The 22,200-nt window shown below is 52.9% G+C and overlaps 1 protein-coding gene across 1 annotated transcript in view; it reads left to right on the top strand.

Moving 5' to 3' along the window:
* mybpc3 (myosin binding protein C3) overlaps positions 1-22,200 on the top strand; it is a 142,594-nt gene that overhangs the window by 26,861 nt on the left and 93,533 nt on the right. Inside the window, exons 5-7 of the mRNA XM_072272119.1 lie at positions 14,751-14,868; positions 16,612-16,660; positions 21,229-21,288. Of these exons, the coding sequence (XP_072128220.1) occupies positions 14,751-14,868; positions 16,612-16,660; positions 21,229-21,288 (227 nt within the window). The remainder of the gene's footprint in view (positions 1-14,750; positions 14,869-16,611; positions 16,661-21,228; positions 21,289-22,200) is intronic.

Here is a 22,200-nt window from a genome sequence, read left to right as displayed (position 1 = left end):
ACGTCCCCACCCCGGTCTCTGGTGAATAGTAACATGTCCCCACCACGGTCTCTGGTGGACAGTAATTCCTCCCCACCCTGGACTCTGGTGAACAGTTACACATCACCACCCTGGACACGGATGAATAGCAGCACATCCCCACCCCAGTCTCTGGTGAGTAGTAACACGTCCCCACCCCAGTCTCTGGTGAACAGTAACACGTCCCCACCCCGGTCTCTGGTGAACAGTTACATGTCCCCACCCCGGTCTCTGGTGAACAGTAACACTACCCCACCCGCTTTCAGGTGAACAGTTACATGTCCCCACCCCAGACTCTTGTGAACAGTAACACATCCCCACCCCAGCCTCTGGTGAACAATAACACATCCCCACCCCAGTCTCTGCTGAACAGTTACACATCCCCACCCCGGACACTGATGAATAGCAGCACCTCCCTCCCCCCCAGTCTCTGGTGAATAGTAACACGTCCCCACCACGGTCTCTGGTGAACAGTAACACGTACCCACCCCAGCCTCTGGTGAACAATAACACATCCCCACCCCAGTCTCTGGTGAACAGTTACACATCCCCACCCCGGACACTGATGAATAGCAGCACCTCCCTCCCCCCCCAGTCTCTGGTGAATAGTAACACGTCCCCACCACGGTCTCTGGTGAACAGTAACACGTACCCACCCCTGTCTCTGGTGAACAGTAACACATCCCCACCCCAGCCTCTGGTGAACAGTTACAAATCCCTACCCCGGACACCGATGAATAGCAGCACGTCAACACCCTCGTCTCAGCTGATCAGTAACACGTCCCCACCCCAGTCTCAGGTGAACAGTAACACATCCCCACACCTGTCTCTGGTGATCAGTAATACGTTCCCACATGGGTCTCAGGTGAACAGCTACACGCCCCAACCCCAGCTTCTGGTGAACAATAAGACATCCCCACCCCGACACTGATGAATAGCAGCACGCCCCCCCCCAGTCTCTGGTGAATAGTAACACGTCCCCACCCCGGACTCTGATGAGTAGTAACACTTCCCCACACCAGTTTCAGGTGAACAGTTACACGTCCCCACCCAGGTCTCTGGTGAACAGTTACATGTCCCCACCCCAGACTCTGATGAACAGTAACACATCCCCACCCCGGTCTCTGGTGATCAGTAATATGTCCCCACATGGGTCTCAGGTGAACAGCTACACGCCCCAACCCCAGCCTCTGGTGAACAATAACACATCCCCACCCCTGTCTCTGGTGAACAGTTACACATCCCCACCCCCGGACACTGATGAATAGCAGCACGTCCCCCCCCCCCAGTCTCTGGTGAACAATAACACATCCCCACCCCAGTCTCTGGTGAACAATAACACATCCCCACCCCAGTCTCTGCTGAACAGTTACACATCCCCACCCCGGACACTGATGAATAGCAGCACGTCCCCACCCTCGTCTCAGCTGATCAGTAACACGTCCCCATCCCAGTCTCTGGTGAACACTAACACGTACCCACCCCTGTCTCTGGTGAACAGTAACACTTCCCCATCACGGTCTCTGGTGAACAGTTACACGTCTCCACCCCAGACTCTGGTGAACAGTAACATGTCCCCACTCCGGTCTCTGATGAACAGTTACACGTCCCCACCCAAGTCTCTAGTGCACAGTTACATTTCCCCACCCTGGTCTCTGGTGAACAGTAACAAGTCCCCACCCCAGTCTCTGGTGAACAGTATCACCACCCCACCCCGGTTTCATGTGAACAGTTACACGTCCCCACCCCGATCTCTGGTGAACAGTTATATGTCCCCACCCCGGACACTGCTGAACAGTAACACGTCCCCACCACATCCTCTGGTGAACAATAACACGTCCCCACCCCAGTCCCTGGTGAACAGTAACACCACCCCACCCCGGTTACAGGTGAACAGTTACACGTCCCCACACTGGTCTCTGGTGAACTGTAACACATCCCCACCCTGGTCTCTGGTGAACAGCTACATGTCCCCACCCCAGACTCTGGTGAACAGTAACACGTCCCCACCCCGACTCTGGTGAACAATAACACATCCCCACACTGGTCTCTGGTGAACAGTAACACGTACCCACCCCTGTCTCTGGTGAACAGTAACACGTTCCCACCCCAGTCCCTGGTGAACAATAACACTTCCCCATCACGGTATCAGGCGAACAGTTACACGTCCTCACCCCAGGCTCTGGTGAATAGTAACACGTCCCCACCCAAGTCTCTGGTGAACAGTAACACGTCCCCACCCCGACTCTGGTGGACAGTAACTGCTCCCCATCCTGGTCTCTGGTGAACAGTAACACGTCCCCACCCCAGCCTCTGGTGAAAAATAACACATCCCCACCCCCAGTCTCTGGTGAACAGTTACAAATCCCCACCCCGGACACTGATGAATAGCAGCACGTCCCCACCCTAGTTTCAGCTGATCAGTAACACATCCCCACCCCTGTCTCTGGTGAACAGCAACACATCCCCACCCCAGTCCCTGGTGAACAATAACACTTCCCCATCACGGTATCAGATGAACAGTTATACGTCCTCACACCAGGCTCTGGTGAACAGTAACACGTCCCCACCCCGATCTCTGGTGAACATTTACACCACCCCACACCAGTTTCAGGTGAACAGTTACATGTCCCCACCCCAGTCTCTGGTGAACAGTAACACGTCCCCACCCCGGTCTCTGGTGAACATTTACACCACCCCACACCAGTTTCAGGTGAACAGTTTACATGTCCCCACCCCAGACTCTGGTGAACAGTAACATGTCCCCACCCCAGTCTCTGGTGATCAGTAATACGTCCCCACATGGGTCTCAGGTGAACAGATACACGCCCCAACCCCAGCCTCTGGTGAACAATAACACGTCCCCACCCCAGCCTCTGGTGAACAATAACACATCCCCACCCCAGTCTCTGGTGAACAGTGACACATCCCCACCCCGGACACTGATGAATAGCAGCACGTCCGCACCCTAGTTTCAGCTGATCAGTAACACGTCCCCACCCCTGTCTCTGGTGAACAGTAACACGTACCCACCCCAGTCTCTGGTGAACACTAACACGTACCCACCCCTGTCTCTGGTGAACAGTAACACTTCCCCATCACGGTCTCTGGTGAACAGTTACACGTCTCCACCCCAGACTCTGGTGAACAGTAACACGTCCCCACCCCGGTCTCTGGTGAACAGTTACACATCCCCACCCAAGTCTCTAGTGCACAGTTACATTTCCCCACCCTGGTCTCTGGTGAACAGTAACAAGTCCCCACCCCAGTCTCTGGTGAACAGTATCACCACCCCACCCCGGTTTCATGTGAACAGTTACACGTCCCCACCCCGATCTCTGGTGAACAGCTATATGTCCCCACCCCGGACACTGCTGAACAGTAACACGTCCCCACCACATCCTCTGGTGAACAATAACACGTCCCCACCTCAGTCCCTGGTGAACAGTAACACCACCCCACCCCGGTTTCAGGTGAACAGTTACACGTCCCCACACTGGTCTCTGGTGAACTGTAACACATCCCCACACTGGTCTCTGGTGAACAGTTACACATCCCCACCCCAGACACTGATGAATAGCAATACGTCCCCACCCCAGTCTCAAGTGAATAGTAACACGTCCCCACCACGGTCTCTGGTGAATATTAACATGTCCCTACCCCGATCTCTGGCGAACACTTACACATCCCCACCCCAGTCTCTGGTGAACAGTAACACGTCCCCACCCCGGACTTTGGTGAACAGTAACATGTCCCCACCCTGGACACTGATGAATAGTAACACAACCCCACACCGGTCTCTAGTGAACCGTAACGCCTCCCCACCCTTGTCTCTGGTGAACAGTAAGACGTCCCCACTCCGGTCTCTGGTGAACAGTAATTCCTCACCACCCCGGTCTCTGGTGAATAGTAACATGTCCCCACCACGGTCTCTGGTGAACAGTAACACGTCCCCACCCCGGTTTCAGGTGAACAGTTACACGTCCCCACCCGAAACACTGATGAATACTAACACATCCCCGCCCCAGACTCTGGTGAATAGTAACACATCACACCCCGGTCTCTGGTGAACAGTAACACTTCCCCACCACGGTCTCTGTGTTATCAGTAAAACGTTCCCCACCCCGGACACTGATGAATAGTAACACGTCCCCACCCCAGTCTCTGGTGAACAGTAACACCACCCCACCCCGGACACAGATGAAAAGTAACACGTCCCTACCCCTGTCTCTGGTGAACAGTTACACGTCTCCACCCCAGACTCTGGTGAACAGTAACATGTCCCCACTCCGGTCTCTGGTGAACAGTTACACGTCCCCACCCAAGTCTCTAGTGCACAGTTACATTTCCCCACCCTGGTCTCTGGTGAACAGTAACAAGTCCCCAACCCAGTCTCTGGTGAACAATAACACGTCCCCAACCCAGTCTCTGGTGAACAGTAACACATCCCCACCCCGGTCTCTGGTGAACTATAACACGTCCCCACACCTGTCTCTGGTGATCAGTAACACGTCCCCACCCGGGTCTCAGGTGAACAATTACACGCCCCCACCTCAGCCTCTTGTGAACCATAACACATCCCCACCCCAGTCTCTGGTGAATAGTAACACGTCCCCACCACGGCCTTTGTTGAACAGTAACTCCTCCCCACCTCGGTTTCTGGTGAAGAGTTACACATCCCCACCCCGGGCTCTAGTGAATTGTAACACGTCCCCACCACACTCTCTGGTGAACAGTTACACATCCCCACCCCGGACACGATGAATAGCAGCACGTCCCCACCCCGGTCTCTGGTGAATAGTAACATGTCCCCACCACGGTCTCTGGTGGACAGTAATTCCTCCCCACCCTGGACTCTGGTGAACAGTTACACATCACCACCCTGGACACGGATGAATAGCAGCACATCCCCACCCCAGTCTCTGGTGAGTAGTAACACGTCCCCACCCCAGTCTCTGGTGAACAGTAACACGTCCCCACCCCGGTCTCTGGTGAACAGTTACATGTCCCCACCCCGGTCTCTGGTGAACAGTAACACTACCCCACCCCGCTTTCAGGTGAACAGTTACATGTCCCCACCCCAGACTCTTGTGAACAGTAACACATCCCCACCCCAGCCTCTGGTGAACAATAACACATCCCCACCCCAGTCTCTGCTGAACAGTTACACATCCCCACCCCGGACACTGATGAATAGCAGCACCTCCCTCCCCCCCAGTCTCTGGTGAATAGTAACACGTCCCCACCACGGTCTCTGGTGAACAGTAACACGTACCCACCCCAGCCTCTGGTGAACAATAACACATCCCCACCCCAGTCTCTGGTGAACAGTTACACATCCCCACCCCGGACACTGATGAATAGCAGCACCTCCCTCCCCCCCAGTCTCTGGTGAATAGTAACACGTCCCCACCACGGTCTCTGGTGAACAGTAACACGTACCCACCCCTGTCTCTGGTGAACAGTAACACATCCCCACCCCAGCCTCTGGTGAACAGTTACAAATCCCTACCCCGGACACCGATGAATAGCAGCACGTCAACACCCTCGTCTCAGCTGATCAGTAACACGTCCCCACCCCAGTCTCAGGTGAACAGTAACACATCCCCACACCTGTCTCTGGTGATCAGTAATACGTTCCCACATGGGTCTCAGGTGAACAGCTACACGCCCCAACCCCAGCTTCTGGTGAACAATAAGACATCCCCACCCCGACACTGATGAATAGCAGCACGCCCCCCCCCCAGTCTCTGGTGAATAGTAACACGTCCCCACCCCGGACTCTGATGAGTAGTAACACTTCCCCACCCCAGTCTCTGGTGAATAGTAACGCGTCCCCACCCCGGTACTGGTGAACAGTAACATGTCCCCACCCGAGTCTCTGGTGAGCAGTAACACGTCCCCACCCCGACTCTGGTGGACTGTAACTGCTCCCCATCCTGGTCTCTGATGAACAGTGAAACGATCCCACCCTGGTCTCTGGTGAACAGTTACACGTCCCCTCCCCGGACTCTGGTGAACAATAACACATCCCCACCCCAGTCTGTGGTGAATAGTAAGATGTCACCACACCGATCTCTGGTGAACAGTAACACGTCCCCACCCCGGACACTGATGAGGAGTAACACATCCCCACCCCGGTCTCTAGTGAACCGTAACGCCTCCCCACCCCAGTCTCTGGTGAACAGTAACACATCCCCACCCCAGTCTCTGCTAAACAGTAACATGTCCCCAACCCGCTCTCTGATGAACAGTAACACATCCCCACACCTGTCTCTGGTGATCAATAATACGTCCCCACATGGGTCTCAGGTGAACAGCTACACGCCCCAACCCCAGCCTCTGGTGAACAATAACACATCCCCACCCCAGTCTCTGGTGAACAGTGACACATCCCCACCCCGGACACTGATGAATAGCAGCACGTCCCCACCCTAGTTTCAGCTGATCAGTAACACGTCCCCACCCCAGTCCCTGGTGAACAATAACACTTCCCCATCACGGTATCAGGTGAACAGTAACACGTCCTCACACCAGGCTCTGGTGAACAGTAACACCTCCCCACCCCGGTCTCTGGTGAACAGTAACACGTCCCCACCCAGGTCTCTAGTGAACAGTTACATCACCCCACCCCAGTTTCAGGTGAACAGTTACATGTCCCCACCCCAGACTCTGGTGAACAGGAACACGTCCGCAGCCCAGCCTCTGGTGAACAATAACACATCCCTACCCCAGCCTCTGGTGAACAATAACACATCCCCACCCCAGTCTATGGTGAACAGTTACACATCCCCACCCCGGACACTTCTGAATAGCAGCACGTCCCCCCCCCCAGTCTCTGGTGAATACCAACACGTCCCCACCACGGTCTCTGGTGAACAGTAACAAATCCCCACCCTGGTTTCAGGTGAACAGTTACATGTCCCCACCCCAGCCTCTGGTGAACAATAACACATCCCCACCCCAGTCTCTGGTGAACATTTACACATCCCCACCCCGCACACTGATGAATAGCAGCACGTCCGCCCCCCCAGTCTCTGGTGAATAGTAACACTTCCCCACCCCAGTCTCTGGTGAACAGTAACACGTCCCCACCCCGACTCTGGTGGACAGTAACTGCTCCCCATCCTGGTCTCTTGTGAACAGTAACACGTCCCCACCCTGGTCTCTGGTGAACAGTAAAACATCCCCAGCCCAGTCCCTGGTGAACAATAACACTTCCCCATCACGGTATCAGGCGAACAGTTACATGTCCCCACCCCACTTCCTGGTGAACAGTAACTCCTCCCCACCCCAGTCTCTAATGAACAGTAACACGTCACCACCCCGGACACTGATGATTAGTAACATGTCCCTACCCCAGTCCCTGGTGATTAGTAACACGTCCCCACCCCAGCCTCTGGTGAAAAATAACACATCCCCACCCCAGTCTCTGGTGAAAAATAACACATCCCCACCCCAGTCTCTGGTGAACAGTTACAAATCCCCACCCCGGTTTCAGGTGAACAGCTACATGTCCCCACCCCAGACTCTGGTGAACAGTAACACGTCCCCACCCCAGCCTCTGGTGAAAAATAACACATCCCCACCCCAGTCTCTGGTGAACAGTTACAAATCCCCACCCCGGACACTGATGAATAGCAGCACATCCCCACCCTAGTTTCAGCTGATCAGTAACACGTCCCCACCCCAGTCTCTGGTGAACAGTAACACGTCCCCACGCCAGTCCCTGGTGAACAATAAACTTCCCCATCACGGTATCAGGTGAACAGTTATACGTCCTCACACCAGGCTCTGGTGAACAGTAACACCTCCCCACCCCGGTCTCTGGTGAACAGTAACACGTCCCCATCCCGGTCTCTGGTGAACAGTTACATGTCCCCACCCCGGTCTCTGGTGAACAGTAACACCACCCCAACCCAGTTTCAGGTAAACAATAACACATCCCCACCCCAGTCTCTGGTGAACAGTAACACATCCCCACCCCGGACACTGATGAATAGCAGCACCTCCCTCCCCCCCAGTCTCTGGTGAATAGTAACACGTCCCCATCACGGTCTCTGGTGAACAGTAACACGTACCCACCCCTGTCTCTGGTGAACAGTAACACATCCCCACCCCAGCCTCTGGTGAACAGTTACAAATCCCTACCCCGGACACCGATGAATAGCAGCACGTCAACACCCTCGTCTCAGCTGATCAGTAACACGTCCCCACCCCAGTCTCAGGTGAACAGTAACACGTACCCACACCTGTCTCTGGTGAACAGTAACACCACCCCACACCAGTTTCAAGTGAACAGTTACATGTCCCCACCCCAGCCTCTGGTGAACAGTAACACATCTGCACCCCAGTCTCTGGTGATCAGTAATACGTCCCCACATGGGTCTCAGGTGAACAGATACACGCCCCAACCCCAGCCTCTGGTGAACAATAACACATCCCCACCCCAGTCCCTGGTGAACAGTAACACCACCCCACCCCGGTTTCAGGTGAACAGTTACACGTCCCCACTCCGGTCTCTGGTGAACAGTTACACGTCCCCACCATATCCTCTGGTGAACAATAACACGTCCCCACCCCAGTCTCTGGTGAACAGTAACACCACCCCACCCCGGTTTCAGGTGAACAGTAACACGTCCCCACCCCGGTCTCTGCTAAACAGTAACATGTCCCCAACCCAGACACTGCTGAACAGTAACACATCCCCACACCTGTCTCTGGTGATCAGTAACACGTCCTGACACGGGTCTCAGATGAAAAGTTACATGCCCCCACCCCAGACTCTGGTGAACAATAACACATCCCCACCCCAGTCTCTGGTGAACAGTTACACATCCCTACCCCAGACACTGATGAATAGCAGCACGTTCCCACCCCAGTCTCTGGTGAATAGGAACACGTCCCCATCACGGTCTCTGGTGAACAGTAACATGTCTCTACCCCGGTTTCGGGTGAATAATAAAACGTCCCCACCCCAGTCTCTGGTAAACAGTTACATGTCCCCACCCAGGACTCTGGTGAACAGTAACACATCCCCACACCTCTCTCTGGTGATCAGTAACACGTCCCTACCCTGGTCTCAGGTGAACAGTTACACGCTCCCACCCCAGCCGCTGGTGAACAGTTACACATCCCCACCCCGGTTTCAGGTGAACAGCTACACGTCCCCACACTGGTCTCTGGTGAACAGTTACACGTCCCCACCCCAGACTCTGGTGAACAGTAACAGTCCCCAGTCCGGTCTCTGGTGAACAGTTACATGTCCCCACCCTGGTCTCTGGTGAACAGTAACACCACCCCGCCCCGGTTTCAGGTGAATAGTTACACGTCCCCACCCCGGTCTGTGGTGAACAGTTACATGTCCCCAACCCGGACACTGCTGAACAGTAACACGTCCCCACCACATCCTCTGGTGATCAATAACACGTCCCCACCCCAGTCTCTGGTGAACAGTAACACATCCCCACACCTGTCTCTGGTGATCCATAACACATCCCGACACGGGTCTCAGGTGAACAGTTACATGTCCCCACCCCGCTCTCTGGTGAACAGAAACTCCTCCCCACCCCAGTCTCCAATGAACAGTAACACGTCACCACCCCGGACAATGATGATTAGTAACACATCCCCACCCCGGTCTCAGGTGAACAGTCACGCCTTGCCACCCCGGTCTCAGGTGAACAGTAACATGTCCCCACCCCGGACTCTGGTGAACAGTAACACGTCCGCACCCCGGTCTCAGGTGAACAGTAACACGTCCCCACACCGGTTTCAGGTGAACAGTTACACGTCCCCACACTGGTCTCTGGTGAACAGTTACATGTCCCCACCCTGAACTCTGCTGAACAGTAACACATCCCCACACCTGTCTCTGGTGATCAGTAATATGTCCCCACATGGGTCTCAGGTGAACAGCTACATGCCCCAATCCCAGCCTCTGGTGAACAATAACACATCCCCACCCCAGTCTCTGGTGAACAGTTACACATCCCCACCCCGGACACTGATGAATAGCAGCACGTCCCCCCCCCCAGTCTCTGGTGAATAGTAACACGTCCCCACCACGGTCTCTGGTGAACAGTAACACGTCCCTACCCCGGACTCTGATGAGTAGTAACACTTCCCCACCCCAGTCTCTGGTGAATAGTAACGCGTCCCCACTCCGGTACTGGTGAACAGTAACACGTCCCCACCCCAGACTCTGGTGAACAGTAACACGTCCCCACCCCGACTCTGGTGAACAGTAACTCCTCCCCATCCTGGTCTCTGGTGAACAGTAACACTTCCCCACCCTGGTCTCTGGTGAACAGTAACACAACCCCACCCCAGTCTGTGGTGAATAGTAACACGTCACCACACCGATCTCTGGTGAACAGTAACACGTCCCCACCCCGGACACTGATGAATAGTAACACATCCCCACCCCGGTCTCTAGTGAACCATAACGCCTCCCCACCCCAGTCTCTGGTGAACAGTAACACATCCCCACCCCAGTCTCTGCTAAACAGTAACATGTCCCCAACCCGCTCTCTGGTGAACAGTAACTCCTCCCCACCCCAGTTTCCAATGAACAGTAACACGTCACCACCCCGGACAATGATGATTAGTAACACATCCCCACCCCGGTCTCTGGTGAATAGTAACATATCCCCACCCCGGACTCTGGTGAACAGTAACACGTCCGCACCCCGGTCTCAGGTGAACAGTAACACGACCCCACCCCGGTTTCAGGTGAACAGTTACATGTCCCCACCCCGTTGTCTGGTGAACAGTAACACATCCCCACCCCAGCCTCTGGTGAACAATAACACATCCCCACCCCAGTCTCTGATGAACAGTAACACATCCCCACCCCGGACACTGATGAATAGCAGCACGTCCCCACCCCGGTCTCTAGTGAACCGTAACTCCTCCCCACCACGGTCTCTGTGTTATCAGTAAGACTTCCCACCCCGGACACTGATGAATAGTAACACGTCCCCACCCCAGTCTCTGGTGAACAGTAACACCACCCCACCCCGGACACAGATGAAAAGTAACACGTCCCCACCCCAGTCTCTGGTGAACAGTAACACCATCCCACCCCGGACACAGATGAAAAGTAACACGTCCCTACCCCTGTCTCTGGTGAACAGTAACACATCCCCACCCCGGTCTCTGGTGAATAGTAACACCACCCCACCCTGGTTTCAGGTAAACAGTTACATGTCCCCACCCCGTTGTCTGGTGAACAGTTACATGTCCCCACCCCGGACTCTAGTGAACAGTAACACGTCCCCACCCCAGCCTCTGGTGAACAATAACACATCCCACCCTAGTCTCAGCTGATCAGTAACACGTCACCCCAGTCTCTGGTGAACAATAACACATACCCACCCCTGTCTCTGGTGAACAGTAACACCTCCCCACCCCGATCTCTGGTGAACAGTTATACGTCCCCACCCAGGTCTCTGGTGAACAGTTACATGTCCCCACCCCGGTCTCTGGTGAATAGTAACACCACCCCACCCCGGTTTCAGGTAAACAGTTACATGTCCCCACCCCGTTGTCTGGTGAACAGTTACATGTCCCCACCCCGGACTCTAGTGAACAATAACATGTCCCCACCCCAGCCTCTGGTGAACAATAACACATCCCCACCCCTGTCTCTGGTGAACAGTAACACATCCCCACACCTGTCTCTGGTGATCAGTAATATGTCCCCACATGGGTCTCAGGTGAACAGCTACACGCCCCAACCCCAGCCTCTGGTGAACAATAACACATCCCCACCCCAGTCTCTGGTGAACAGTTACACATCCCCACCCCAGTCTCTGGTGAACAGTTACACATACCCACCCCGCACACTGATGAATAGCAGCACGTCCCCCCCCCAGTCTCTGGTGAATAGTAACACGTCCCCACCCCAGTCTCCAATGAACAGTAACACGTCACCACCCCGGACACTGATGATTAGTAACACATCCCCACCCTGGTCTCAGGTGAACAGTCACGCCTTGCCACCCCGGTCTCTGGTAAACAGTTACACGTCCCCACCCCGGACTCTGGTGAACTGTAACACGTCCCCACCCCACTCTCTGGTGAATAGTAACACGTCCCCACACCGGACACTGATGAATAGTAACACATCCCCACCCCGGTCTCTGGTGAATAGTAACATATCCCCACCCCGGTCTCTGGTGAACAGTAACTCCTCCCCACCCCAGACCCTGATGAATAGTAACACGTCCGCACCCCGGTCTCAGGTGAACAGTAACACGTCCCCACCCCGAACTCTGGTGAACTGTAACTCCTCCCCACCCCACTCTCTGGTGAATAGTAACACGTCCCCACCCCAGTCTCTGGTGAACAGTAACACGTCCCCACCCCGGACACTGATGAATAGTAACACATCCCCACCCCGGTCTCTAGTGAACCGTAACGCCTCCTCACCCCAGTCTCTGGTGAACAGTAACACATCCCTACCCCAGTCTCTGGTGAACAGTAACACATCACCACCCCGGACACGGATGAATAGCAGCACATCCCCACCCCAGTCTCTGGTGAGTAGTAACACCTCCCCACCCCGGTTTCAGGTGAACAGTTACATGCCCCACCCCGGTGTCTGGTGAACAGTTACATGCCCCACCCCTGACTCTGGAGAACAGTAACACATTCCCACCCCTGTCTCTGGTGAACAGTAACACGTCCCCACCCCAGTTTCAGGTGAACAGTTACACGTCCCCACACTGGTCTCTGGTGAACAGTTACATGTCCCCACCCTGAACTCTGCTGAACAGTAACACGTCCCCACCCCGCTCTCTGGTGAACAGTAACTCCTCCCCACCCCAGTCTCCAATGAACAGTAACACGTCACCACCCCGGACAATGATGATTAGTAACACATCCCCACCCTGGTCCCTGGTGAATAGTAACAGGTGTCCACCCCGGTGTCTGGTGAACAGTTACATGCCCCACCCAGGTCTCTGGTGAACAGTAACTCCTCCCCACCCCGGTCTCTGGTGAACAGTAACACAACCCCAACCCAGTCTGTGGTGAATAGTAGCATGTTCCCACCCCGCTCTCTGGTGAACAGTAACACGTCCCCACCCCGGTTTCCAATGAACAGTAACACGTCACCACCCCGGACATTGATGATTAGTAACATGTCCCTACCCCAGTCCCTGGTGAATAGTAACAGGTGTCCACCCCGGTCTCTGGTGAACAGTTAGACGTCCCCACCCAGGTCTCTGGTGAACAGTAACTCCTCCCCACCCCGGTCTCTGGTGAACAGTAACACAACCCCACCCCAGTCTGTGGTGAATAGTAGCATGTTCCCACTCCGCTCTCTGGTGAACAGTAACACGTCCCCACCCCGGACACTGATGATTAGTAACACATCCCCACCCTGGTCTCAGGTGAACAGTCACGCCTTGCCACCCCGGTCTCTGGTGAATAGTAACATATCCCCACCCCGGTCTCTGGTGAACAGTAACTCCTCCCCACCCCAGTCTCTGGTGAATAGTAACACGTCCCCACCCCAGTCTCTGGTGAACAGTAACACATCCCCACCCCGGACACGGATGAATAGTAACACATCCCCACCCCGGTCTCTAGTGAACCGTAACGCCTCCTCACCCCAGTCTCTGATGAACAGTTACATGTCCCCACCCCAGTCTCTGATGAACAGTAACACGTCCCCACCCCAGTCTCTGGTGAATAGTAACACGTCCCCACCCCGGACACTGATGTATAGTAACATGTCCCTACGCCAGTCTCTGGTGAATAGTAACGCCTGCCCATCCCAGTCTCTGGTGAATAGTAACATATCCCCACCTCGGTCTCTGGTGAACAGTAACTGCTCCTCACCCTGGACACTGATGAATAGTAACACGTCCTCACCCCGGTCTCAGGTGAACAGTAACGCCTTGCCACCCCGGTCTCTGGTGAATAGTAACATGTCCCCACCCCGGTCTCTGGTGAACAGTAACACGTCCGCACCCCGGTCTCTGGTGAACAGTAACTCCTCCCCACCCTGGACTCTGGTGAACAGTAACTCCTCCCCACCCTGGTCACTGATGAACAGTAACACGTCCCCACCCCAGTCTCTGGTGAACATCTTCAATCGCTGGTGAATATTAACACCTGCCCCGGTCAAGGTGAGTAGTGTTGGCTTCTTCCTGGGCACTGGTGAACAGATAGCCCTTCTCCAGTCAGTGGAAACAGTAATTATTCCCTGTGCTCATCTCTTTCACCCAGGTTTTTATACCCCACTGTAGTTCTGTAACTTCTCAGGGTCTGTATCCTCCCACAGTGAACACATCCCTTCATCTGTTTGCAGTGGTGACCCTCCTCCCAGCCACGAAATTTGATGGATAGTGAAGGCTTTCCGTCTCCTTGCACTACTGGCAACAGGTAATTCTGTCTCCTAGTCTCTTGCCCTCCCAGCTGGGTGATTGGCAGGGAGCTGTCAGCCCAGGTCTGCCGGGTAGAGGTGCCTACAGGTGTTCTCCCCACTTTGTATGTCATCCTGATCTGTACAGCCGAAGAAGTGGTGGTCAGACACAGGACGTAATCTCCCTTGCCTGAAGAGTGGCGATCAGGATGTGGTCACCTCCACTGCAGCCATGGCTACATGAGGAGTACAACAAATTAATGAGAGCCCCTAGGCCACAGGTCCAGTGATGAATCTGCCCTTTGCTTGTGTGGTTCTTGCACTACTCACCCCCTCTCTCACTCCCCCACCACAGGTTTACACCTTTGAGATGCACATCATGCAGGCAAAACCCAGCGACGCGGGAGGGTACCGGTGTGAGGTCAATGACAAGGACAAGTTTGATTGCTGCAACTTCGAGCTGATTGTTCAAGGTGAGGGAAGTAAGCCGTCTCCAGAGGCTACCGGCCTTTCCTCTCCCTTTCTGCAACAGAGTCTTCAGGCTGAGATCATCACAGTCCTCAAGAGCAGTACAAAGACAGGCTTTTCACTCTATGTGACAATCCCAAAAAAATAAACCAATAAATATCTCAACCAGGCTAGACCAGAAGAGGTGAAATAAGAGTGATCACAAACTACTGGGAGTGTGCAAGATATTCCCATGCAGCAATTAGAAGAGACTCTGTTGAGAGAGAACTGATAATCCCCACATTTTCAACAGCTCTCCCCAGTTCACTTAAATACTAAGAGCAAATTTAGAAACAGACCAGTTCACGTACCAACCCACATGTGGATTTGGGAAGAAACTGGATCACCTGGGTCACAATCCACACATGGAGAACATGCATACCCCACATGGACAGCACTGAAATCAGGCTATTGTCACTGACGTACGAGGGGTGAAATATGTCGCCTTGCAGCAGCAGTACAGTGCAAAGAAAAAATTATTGCAAGTTGCAAAACTGAATAAATATTCCTAAAAAGGGGGGACGATGAGGTTGTGTTGATACATTGATGGACTGTTCAAAAATCTGATGGTGGAGGGGTCGAAACTGCTCTTGAATTGTTGAGTGTAGCTCCCCAGTGGGGGTACAAGAAGAGGGCTTGTCCCTGGCAGTAAGAATCCTTCACGATAGATGCTGAATTGTTGAGGCATCAGCTCCCGAGGATGTCCTCGACAGAGGGGAGGGTTGTGCCGTGACGGACCTGGCAGAGTATACAAACCCTCAGCCGCGTGTGATCCTGTACACTGGAACCTGCATACCAGTTGGTGATACAGTGCTGTCCGCTGCACACCCGTGACCAAACCTGGGTCACTGAAACTGTAAGGCGACTGCCCAGTCCACTTGGACTAGCAGGCTGGGGAGTGGAAGGCAAGGCATTAGTCTGGGAGGTGGGGTGCAATGTGAGGAGATTGCAGGTTTAGCCCCCCCCCCCCACCGGCCACCCTCAGGGTCGCTCGGCTTGCTGTCGTCTAGAGAAACAGCCTCGGCCCCGCCAAACTGGGTAATTAGTTTGTGTGGATGCTGTGTGATGTATCCCACCCCGCCCAAATAACAGACAATACACCAGATACAATTAAATGATTTACAGTTTATAGATATTACTGGAACTATATAATTAAGAGAGAATAAAATATAAAAGGAAAATAAAAGGCGCCACACTTATCAAAGTTCAATCTCTTCGTGCACAAAAACCGTTGGAGCTCAAGGACCTTCTTCTTCACCCTGCGACCCCCTCGGACCACCTCGACCGGCTGCCTGGGACCAACAACGGTGGTCGACCAGACGCTCCAAACGAGTCCGTCTCCGTCTCCTCGCCAAACATCCCGCTCGGGGTCCAACCCCGTTAGCAGACATCACAGCACATTGTCCATCCTCTGTCTCGCTCTCCCACCTTCTGCCCCAAAACCCCGCGCATACAGTATCTTCAAATACACCAAAACCATAACAACTATCCCAATTGGTTAATAGCACCCTCTTATCACCCTCTAAACCACAACAAGCTGCTAGCACTAACTTTCTCAGCGTTTAACACAACAAAGCCACATTCCCCAGATTAACATAACAAAGACGCCATTTTAATTAGCCTCCGCAGTAACATAAAAGTCGAAACCCCCTTACACAGGTTTGTACCGGTTACCTGTAAAAATTTACTTTGGCTTGTTCTAATCGCAGAAGCACCGATGCAAGAGGAGTTAGACATTCTCTCTCAATTCAGACGCACGTAAGTGATACTCTCGTTATTCTGAATTGTGAGAGGGGATTTAATGAAGCAGGGGGGCGTACAGTGGGAAGGCACAGGTCACTGCCAACTGACTGACTGACGGTCACTTGCGGTCAGTCTCTTATCTCCGGGGTCTTCTGCTCTATGTCCCTCAGTCTGACCCTTCTGCATGGTGCAGAGTTAACACGGGTTCTCAAGCTCCACTGCCCACAGAAACATAGAAACGTAGAAAATAGGTGCAGGAGTAGGCCATTCGGCCCTTCGAGCCTGCACCGCCATTCAGTATGATCATGGCTGATCATCCAACTCAGAACCCTGCACCAGCCTTCCCTCCATACCCCCTGATCCCTTTAGCCACAAGGGCCATATCTAACCCATCACTCCCACAGGCTGGTAGTCACCTGTCCACCCACACCTTGATCTACTCGTTCCCTTTCTCCATTTCTGCCCTTCTCCACACGCCTGTAGGTTGTTCAGTTACAAGTGAGACTGCAGATACAGCCATAGAGCACAGAAACAGGCTTTTTGGCCCATCTAGTCCTCACCAACCCAATCTCCTGCCTGATCCCATCTACCCGCACCTACACTACAGCCCTGCATACCCTTCCAATTATTTACTTATTCAGACCTTTCTGAAATGTTACAATTAAACCTGTATCCATCACTTTCACTGGCAGCTTGTTCTCATTTGCACCACCCTTTGAGTGACGAGGTTCCCCACAGATTCACCTGAAATATTTTATCTTTCACCCTAAACCTATGACTTCTATTTCTAGGGTCACTCAACCTGAAGGGAAAATGTCTGCATGCATTCGCCCTGTCTATACCCTTATAATTCTGCATACCTCTATAAGAACTCCCCTCATTCTCCTGTGCTCCTGGGAACAAACCCTCAATCTTTGCAACCTTCCCCTATAACTCAGGTCCTCAAGATCCGACAAAATCCTTATAAATTTTCCCTGCACTCTTTCCATGGAAATTTCCAAAGTACATTTCTTTGCACTCTCTCACAATTTCAAATGCTGGAAATCGGAGCAACCCACAAAAAAAAAACACTGGAGGAACTTAGTAGGTCAAGGCAGCATTTATGGAGGGAAATGAAAGTTGACATTTTGGGCAGTCCTGATGAAATGTCGACTGGTCCTTTCCTTCTCTCTGTGGTTGCTGTCTAACCTGCTAAACTCCTGCATTTTGTGTGAGTGTTCAGTTTATCCAGTTGTACTGCTTACAACCACTGTAGTCCTGTTTACTCACTCTTTGGTTAGTCACTGACCTGCTCTGTGATCCAAGGGCTGAACAGTTGGATCAGGAGATGATAGAGAGAATGCAAAGGTCCTTGGGAAGTGAAAAATGAGGCACAATTGTTATGGGGACAGCTGCTTTATTAGATATTCATCTAGTACAGATCAGCCAGGGTCAGCCTGCTCCAGTTAGGCAACTAACACAGCAGCAAGAGAAATAAAACAAAGTGAGAGAGTGAGAGTGAGTGAGAGAGAGAGAGTGACACAGAAATAGAATGAGAAAGTGAGAGAGTACATGAATAAGAGAGCACGACTGCGAGAGTGAGATAGAGTGAGAAAGGGAGTGTGATTAAGTGAGAGAGAGTGACTGAGAGTGAGTGAGAGAGAGATAGTGAGAGTGAGACTGAGAGAATGAGTGAGAGTGAAAGGGAGTGAGAGAGAGAAACTGGGAGAAAGAGAGAGTGAAAGTGGGAATGAGTGAGAGGAAATGTGAGAGAGAGTGAGAGAGAATTTGAGTGAGAGTTGAGAGAGAGTGAGAGAGTGTGAGTAGCAGAGACTGAGAGAGAATGAGACTGAGATAGTGTGTGAGAGTGAGAGTGATAGAATGACAGTGAGAGAGAGGGAGAGAGAGTGAGAGTGAAAGAGCGAGTAAGACGGGTAGAGCATGTGAGAATGTAAGTGAGAGAGAATGAGAGTGTGAGTATTAGCGAGTGAGAGTGAGAGAGTGAAAGAGAAAGTGAGGGAGTAAGTGAGAGTGAGAGAGAGTGAATGAGAGAATTAAAGGGAGTGTGGGAGTGAGACAGTCAGAGAGAATGTGAGAAAGTGAGAGAATGAGTGAGAGTGAGAGAGAATAAGAGAGTTGAGTGAGAGTTAAGTGTGAGAGAGAGTGTGAGGGTGAAAGAGAGAGTGGGATAGGGAAGGTGAAGACAAGAAGGGAAGAACAAAATACTGTAGGTTGCATGTTCTCTCTTCACACCAATATTTTAATGAACTCAAGTGAGATAGATGAGGTGCGATATGAAGAGTTTGTCAGACAACATGGATAATCTTAATTTACACTGCATGGCGTCTCAGAAAGAAACTACACAAACTCACAATGGAATTACAGAGGTATGGAATCAACTATTCTGCAGATCACTGAAAGTCTACCAAGAATTTATGGAGAAAGGTGATTTAAATAGTAATTTAGACCCTAATTCAACAGCGTACTCCCCACAGTTCCCACTCCCGGATTCAATCCTGGTGTTCATTGGCCACATGGAGCCGTATTTAACCTGTGCTTCAAACCACCATTTAGGAGCCTGTCGTCAGTGGGAGCCCAGCGGTGGAGGCGGACCAGCAGCAGGTAGTACTGTTTGCAGCGGAACTCAGAGCCTCTGCTTTCATGCCCTCTGCCCCGAAAGGGGAAGCATAGCCCCGGCAGGGTGCTGGGGGAGGGGGGACCATGACTGCAGCTGGGGCTCTGAGCTGCTCAAACAGGGATCCCAGAATCTTTCCCACCTCTCAGAGATCTGGGACAGGGCTGGATTCTGGGGTGTGCTGAAACGCTCACTGTAGTCACTAAGGTGCACCTGGTACCTGCCTCCCTCACTCCCAGTAATTCCTCACCTCCTACCCTTCAGTGAGAAATGTTCCCTTCCTCCTTTTTCTAATCTCCCCTCCCTGTCATCATTATGCCCTCCACCCCACTCTCCCTATTCCCTCTCTACCCTACTTCCTGCCCCCCACTACAGCCCTACTCCATGTCCTCAAGGATTATAATCCATGCTAATACTTCACCGTCACTTTCACAGTTCAGTAATTATCATCCCCTCTCATTCCCCTCTACATCTTCTTCCCTTCCCTCGCGCCTCTCTTTCCCTCCTTCCTTCCTCATTTCTCCTCCCTTCTTCTTTTCTCCCTCCTTCTGCTCTTCATTGCCTCCCTCCCCAACTGCCTCCCACCCTACCACCCTTCCCTCCCGTCCCACACCCCTCCGCAGATCTGCCCCTTCAGAGAAACTAGCTACTTTTCCAAGCAGCGTTGCTAGTGGAGGAGCACGAGCTGCCCCAGGAGGGGTAGAGTACACAGACCAGGTAGCAGCTGATCCTCACAACTCTCCACCAGTCCAAGAGTGACATACCGCGGTGAGCCTGTTCGGCTGGTTCACCACTAATGCCTCAGAGCAATGACCACCTCAACCAACAGCCAGATGTTTGAAGGGAAACAACTCCTTCCCCAACACCATCCCCCACTCATCCTTCCCCTTCTCCCCTTCCCATTCTCCTTCCCTCCTCTTTCCTCCATTATCTCTTCTCCCCGCTCTCATCTCCTCTTCTCCACTTCCTTCCTTACTCATCCTTACTCCTCCTCCTCTCCTGTCTTCCCTATGCTCTTCTTTCCCCTCTCTCTCTCTCTCTCCTCAGCGGGCAGTAAATGTCATTTGTCCAGCGGAGGCCCCTGGCCTGTTTTATTTAGCACTGCTGGCTCATTAACACCAACAACTGTACCCTGTGCTGGACTCCACTGTCAGGGATTAACACTTCAGCACCAGAAATCAGGAACCTGGAGCACAGAACAGTGAGCCAGCTCCACACAGCCGTGACCAGCACTGGGAACCACATAAAGAGAAGGCAGTGGGGAGAGCATCAGGTGACATCTGGACAGAGAAACAAGAGTTAGGGTCATGGGTTGATCAGAAATGGCAGCTGTTCAGGAGATTGTACTGTAAGTCACAGTGATGGGAAGGGGAAGTGGACAAGGAGGATATCTCTCAATTTAGTCTGAGGCAGACATGCACCTTCAAACCAAGCTCCAAATGTAGAGTATGGTGGCCCTTGTACATGGAGGACACACTTCTGGAGGTTAATATCATGAAAGCGCTATTTTGAAGATGACGCACCATGAACATCGATCATACTTATGTGCAAAGTGTCCCACCACGCACTTTCAGGGGTAGTGTCGAGGGAGTACCTCGCTGTGTCTGATACGTGCTGTCCTGACCTGGGCTGTTTGGGACACTGTACAAGAGAGAGTTTTCATTGGTATCTAATTCATGTCCTGGAGATTTCCTGAGAACGGCAAAAAGGGAGCTTTCACTTGGGACAGTGCAGGAGCTTGCATGTAGATGTTGAAGACTGACAGGATCTATGAATTTAAGGCACAATGGCCAGATGTGGTAGGCTACACAAGTCTGGGTGAAGGATTCAGCGGAGTGAACCAACCATGAAATTTCTGGGACAGAGTGGTGCCAGGGGTCAGGGTTCACAACTGACTGACCATCGGAAGCTCAGGGGATGAGAGGAGCTGTACCACCCTGACCTTTAACTGCCTGATTTCTCCCTGCAGTAGCACCGATGTGGGGAAGGAAGCTGGGGAGCTAGACTTCAGCGCACTCCTGAAGAAGAGGTAAGTGAGAGATATCCTGACCGAACCTCTTGGTGGGGGGGAATTTGGGGGGTTGCTGGGGGGGTGGGGTGGGGGCTGCTCTGGATGAACAGGCAGAAATCCTGCATTCCTGTGGATGGATCTGAGGGAGCTGGTGTGAGAAGGAGTTGGGGGGTTGGCTCTGAGAAACATCAAAACATAGAAAACCTACTGCACAATACAGGCCCTTCGGCCCACAAAGCTGTGCTGAACATGTCCTTGCCTTAGAATTTACCTAGGGTTACCCATAGCGTTCTCCTCCTGGATCTATCCCCCTCACAGAGGAGGTATGGATTCTGGGGTCGAGGTTTCCCTCTCCTTCCTGACCCCGAACTCCTGGCTGTTTAATTTCCACCTCACTTTGGTGCCAATGGGCTTTAAACCACTGATATACCAGCACTGAGGCCAGGTGATATCTTTGTAGCCATGTGAGATAGGGGTGTGAGTGTGAGTGTGTGTGTGTGTGTGTGTGTGTGTGTCCATCTCCCTGTGGACTGAGAACATTTTGTCCCCTGCCTGTGCAGTGTGTCTCCCTGTGGGACTGAGGACATGTCCCCTGTCTGTGCAGTGTTTCCCACTGTGGGACTGACAACATGTTGTCCCCTGCCTGTGCAATGTGTCTCCCTGTGGGACTGAGGACATGTCCCCTGTCTGTGCAGTGTTTCCCACTGTGGGACTGACAACATGTTGTCCCCTGCCTGTGCAATGTGTCTCCCTGTGGGACTGAGGACATGTCCCCTGTCTGTGCAGTGTTTCCCACTGTGGGACTGACAACATGTTGTCCCCTGCCTGTGCAATGTGTCTCCCTGTGGGACTGAGGACATGTCCCCTGTCTGTGCAGTGTTTCCCACTGTGGGACTGACAACATGTTGTCCCCTGCCTGTGCAATGTGTC

The sequence above is a fragment of the Mobula birostris genome, chromosome 11 (assembly GCF_030028105.1).
Source record: "Mobula birostris isolate sMobBir1 chromosome 11, sMobBir1.hap1, whole genome shotgun sequence".
Classification (NCBI taxonomy): domain Eukaryota; kingdom Metazoa; phylum Chordata; class Chondrichthyes; order Myliobatiformes; family Myliobatidae; genus Mobula; species Mobula birostris.
The sequence above is the reverse complement of the archived record's forward strand: the minus strand, read 5'-3'. Positions and strand labels throughout refer to the sequence as shown.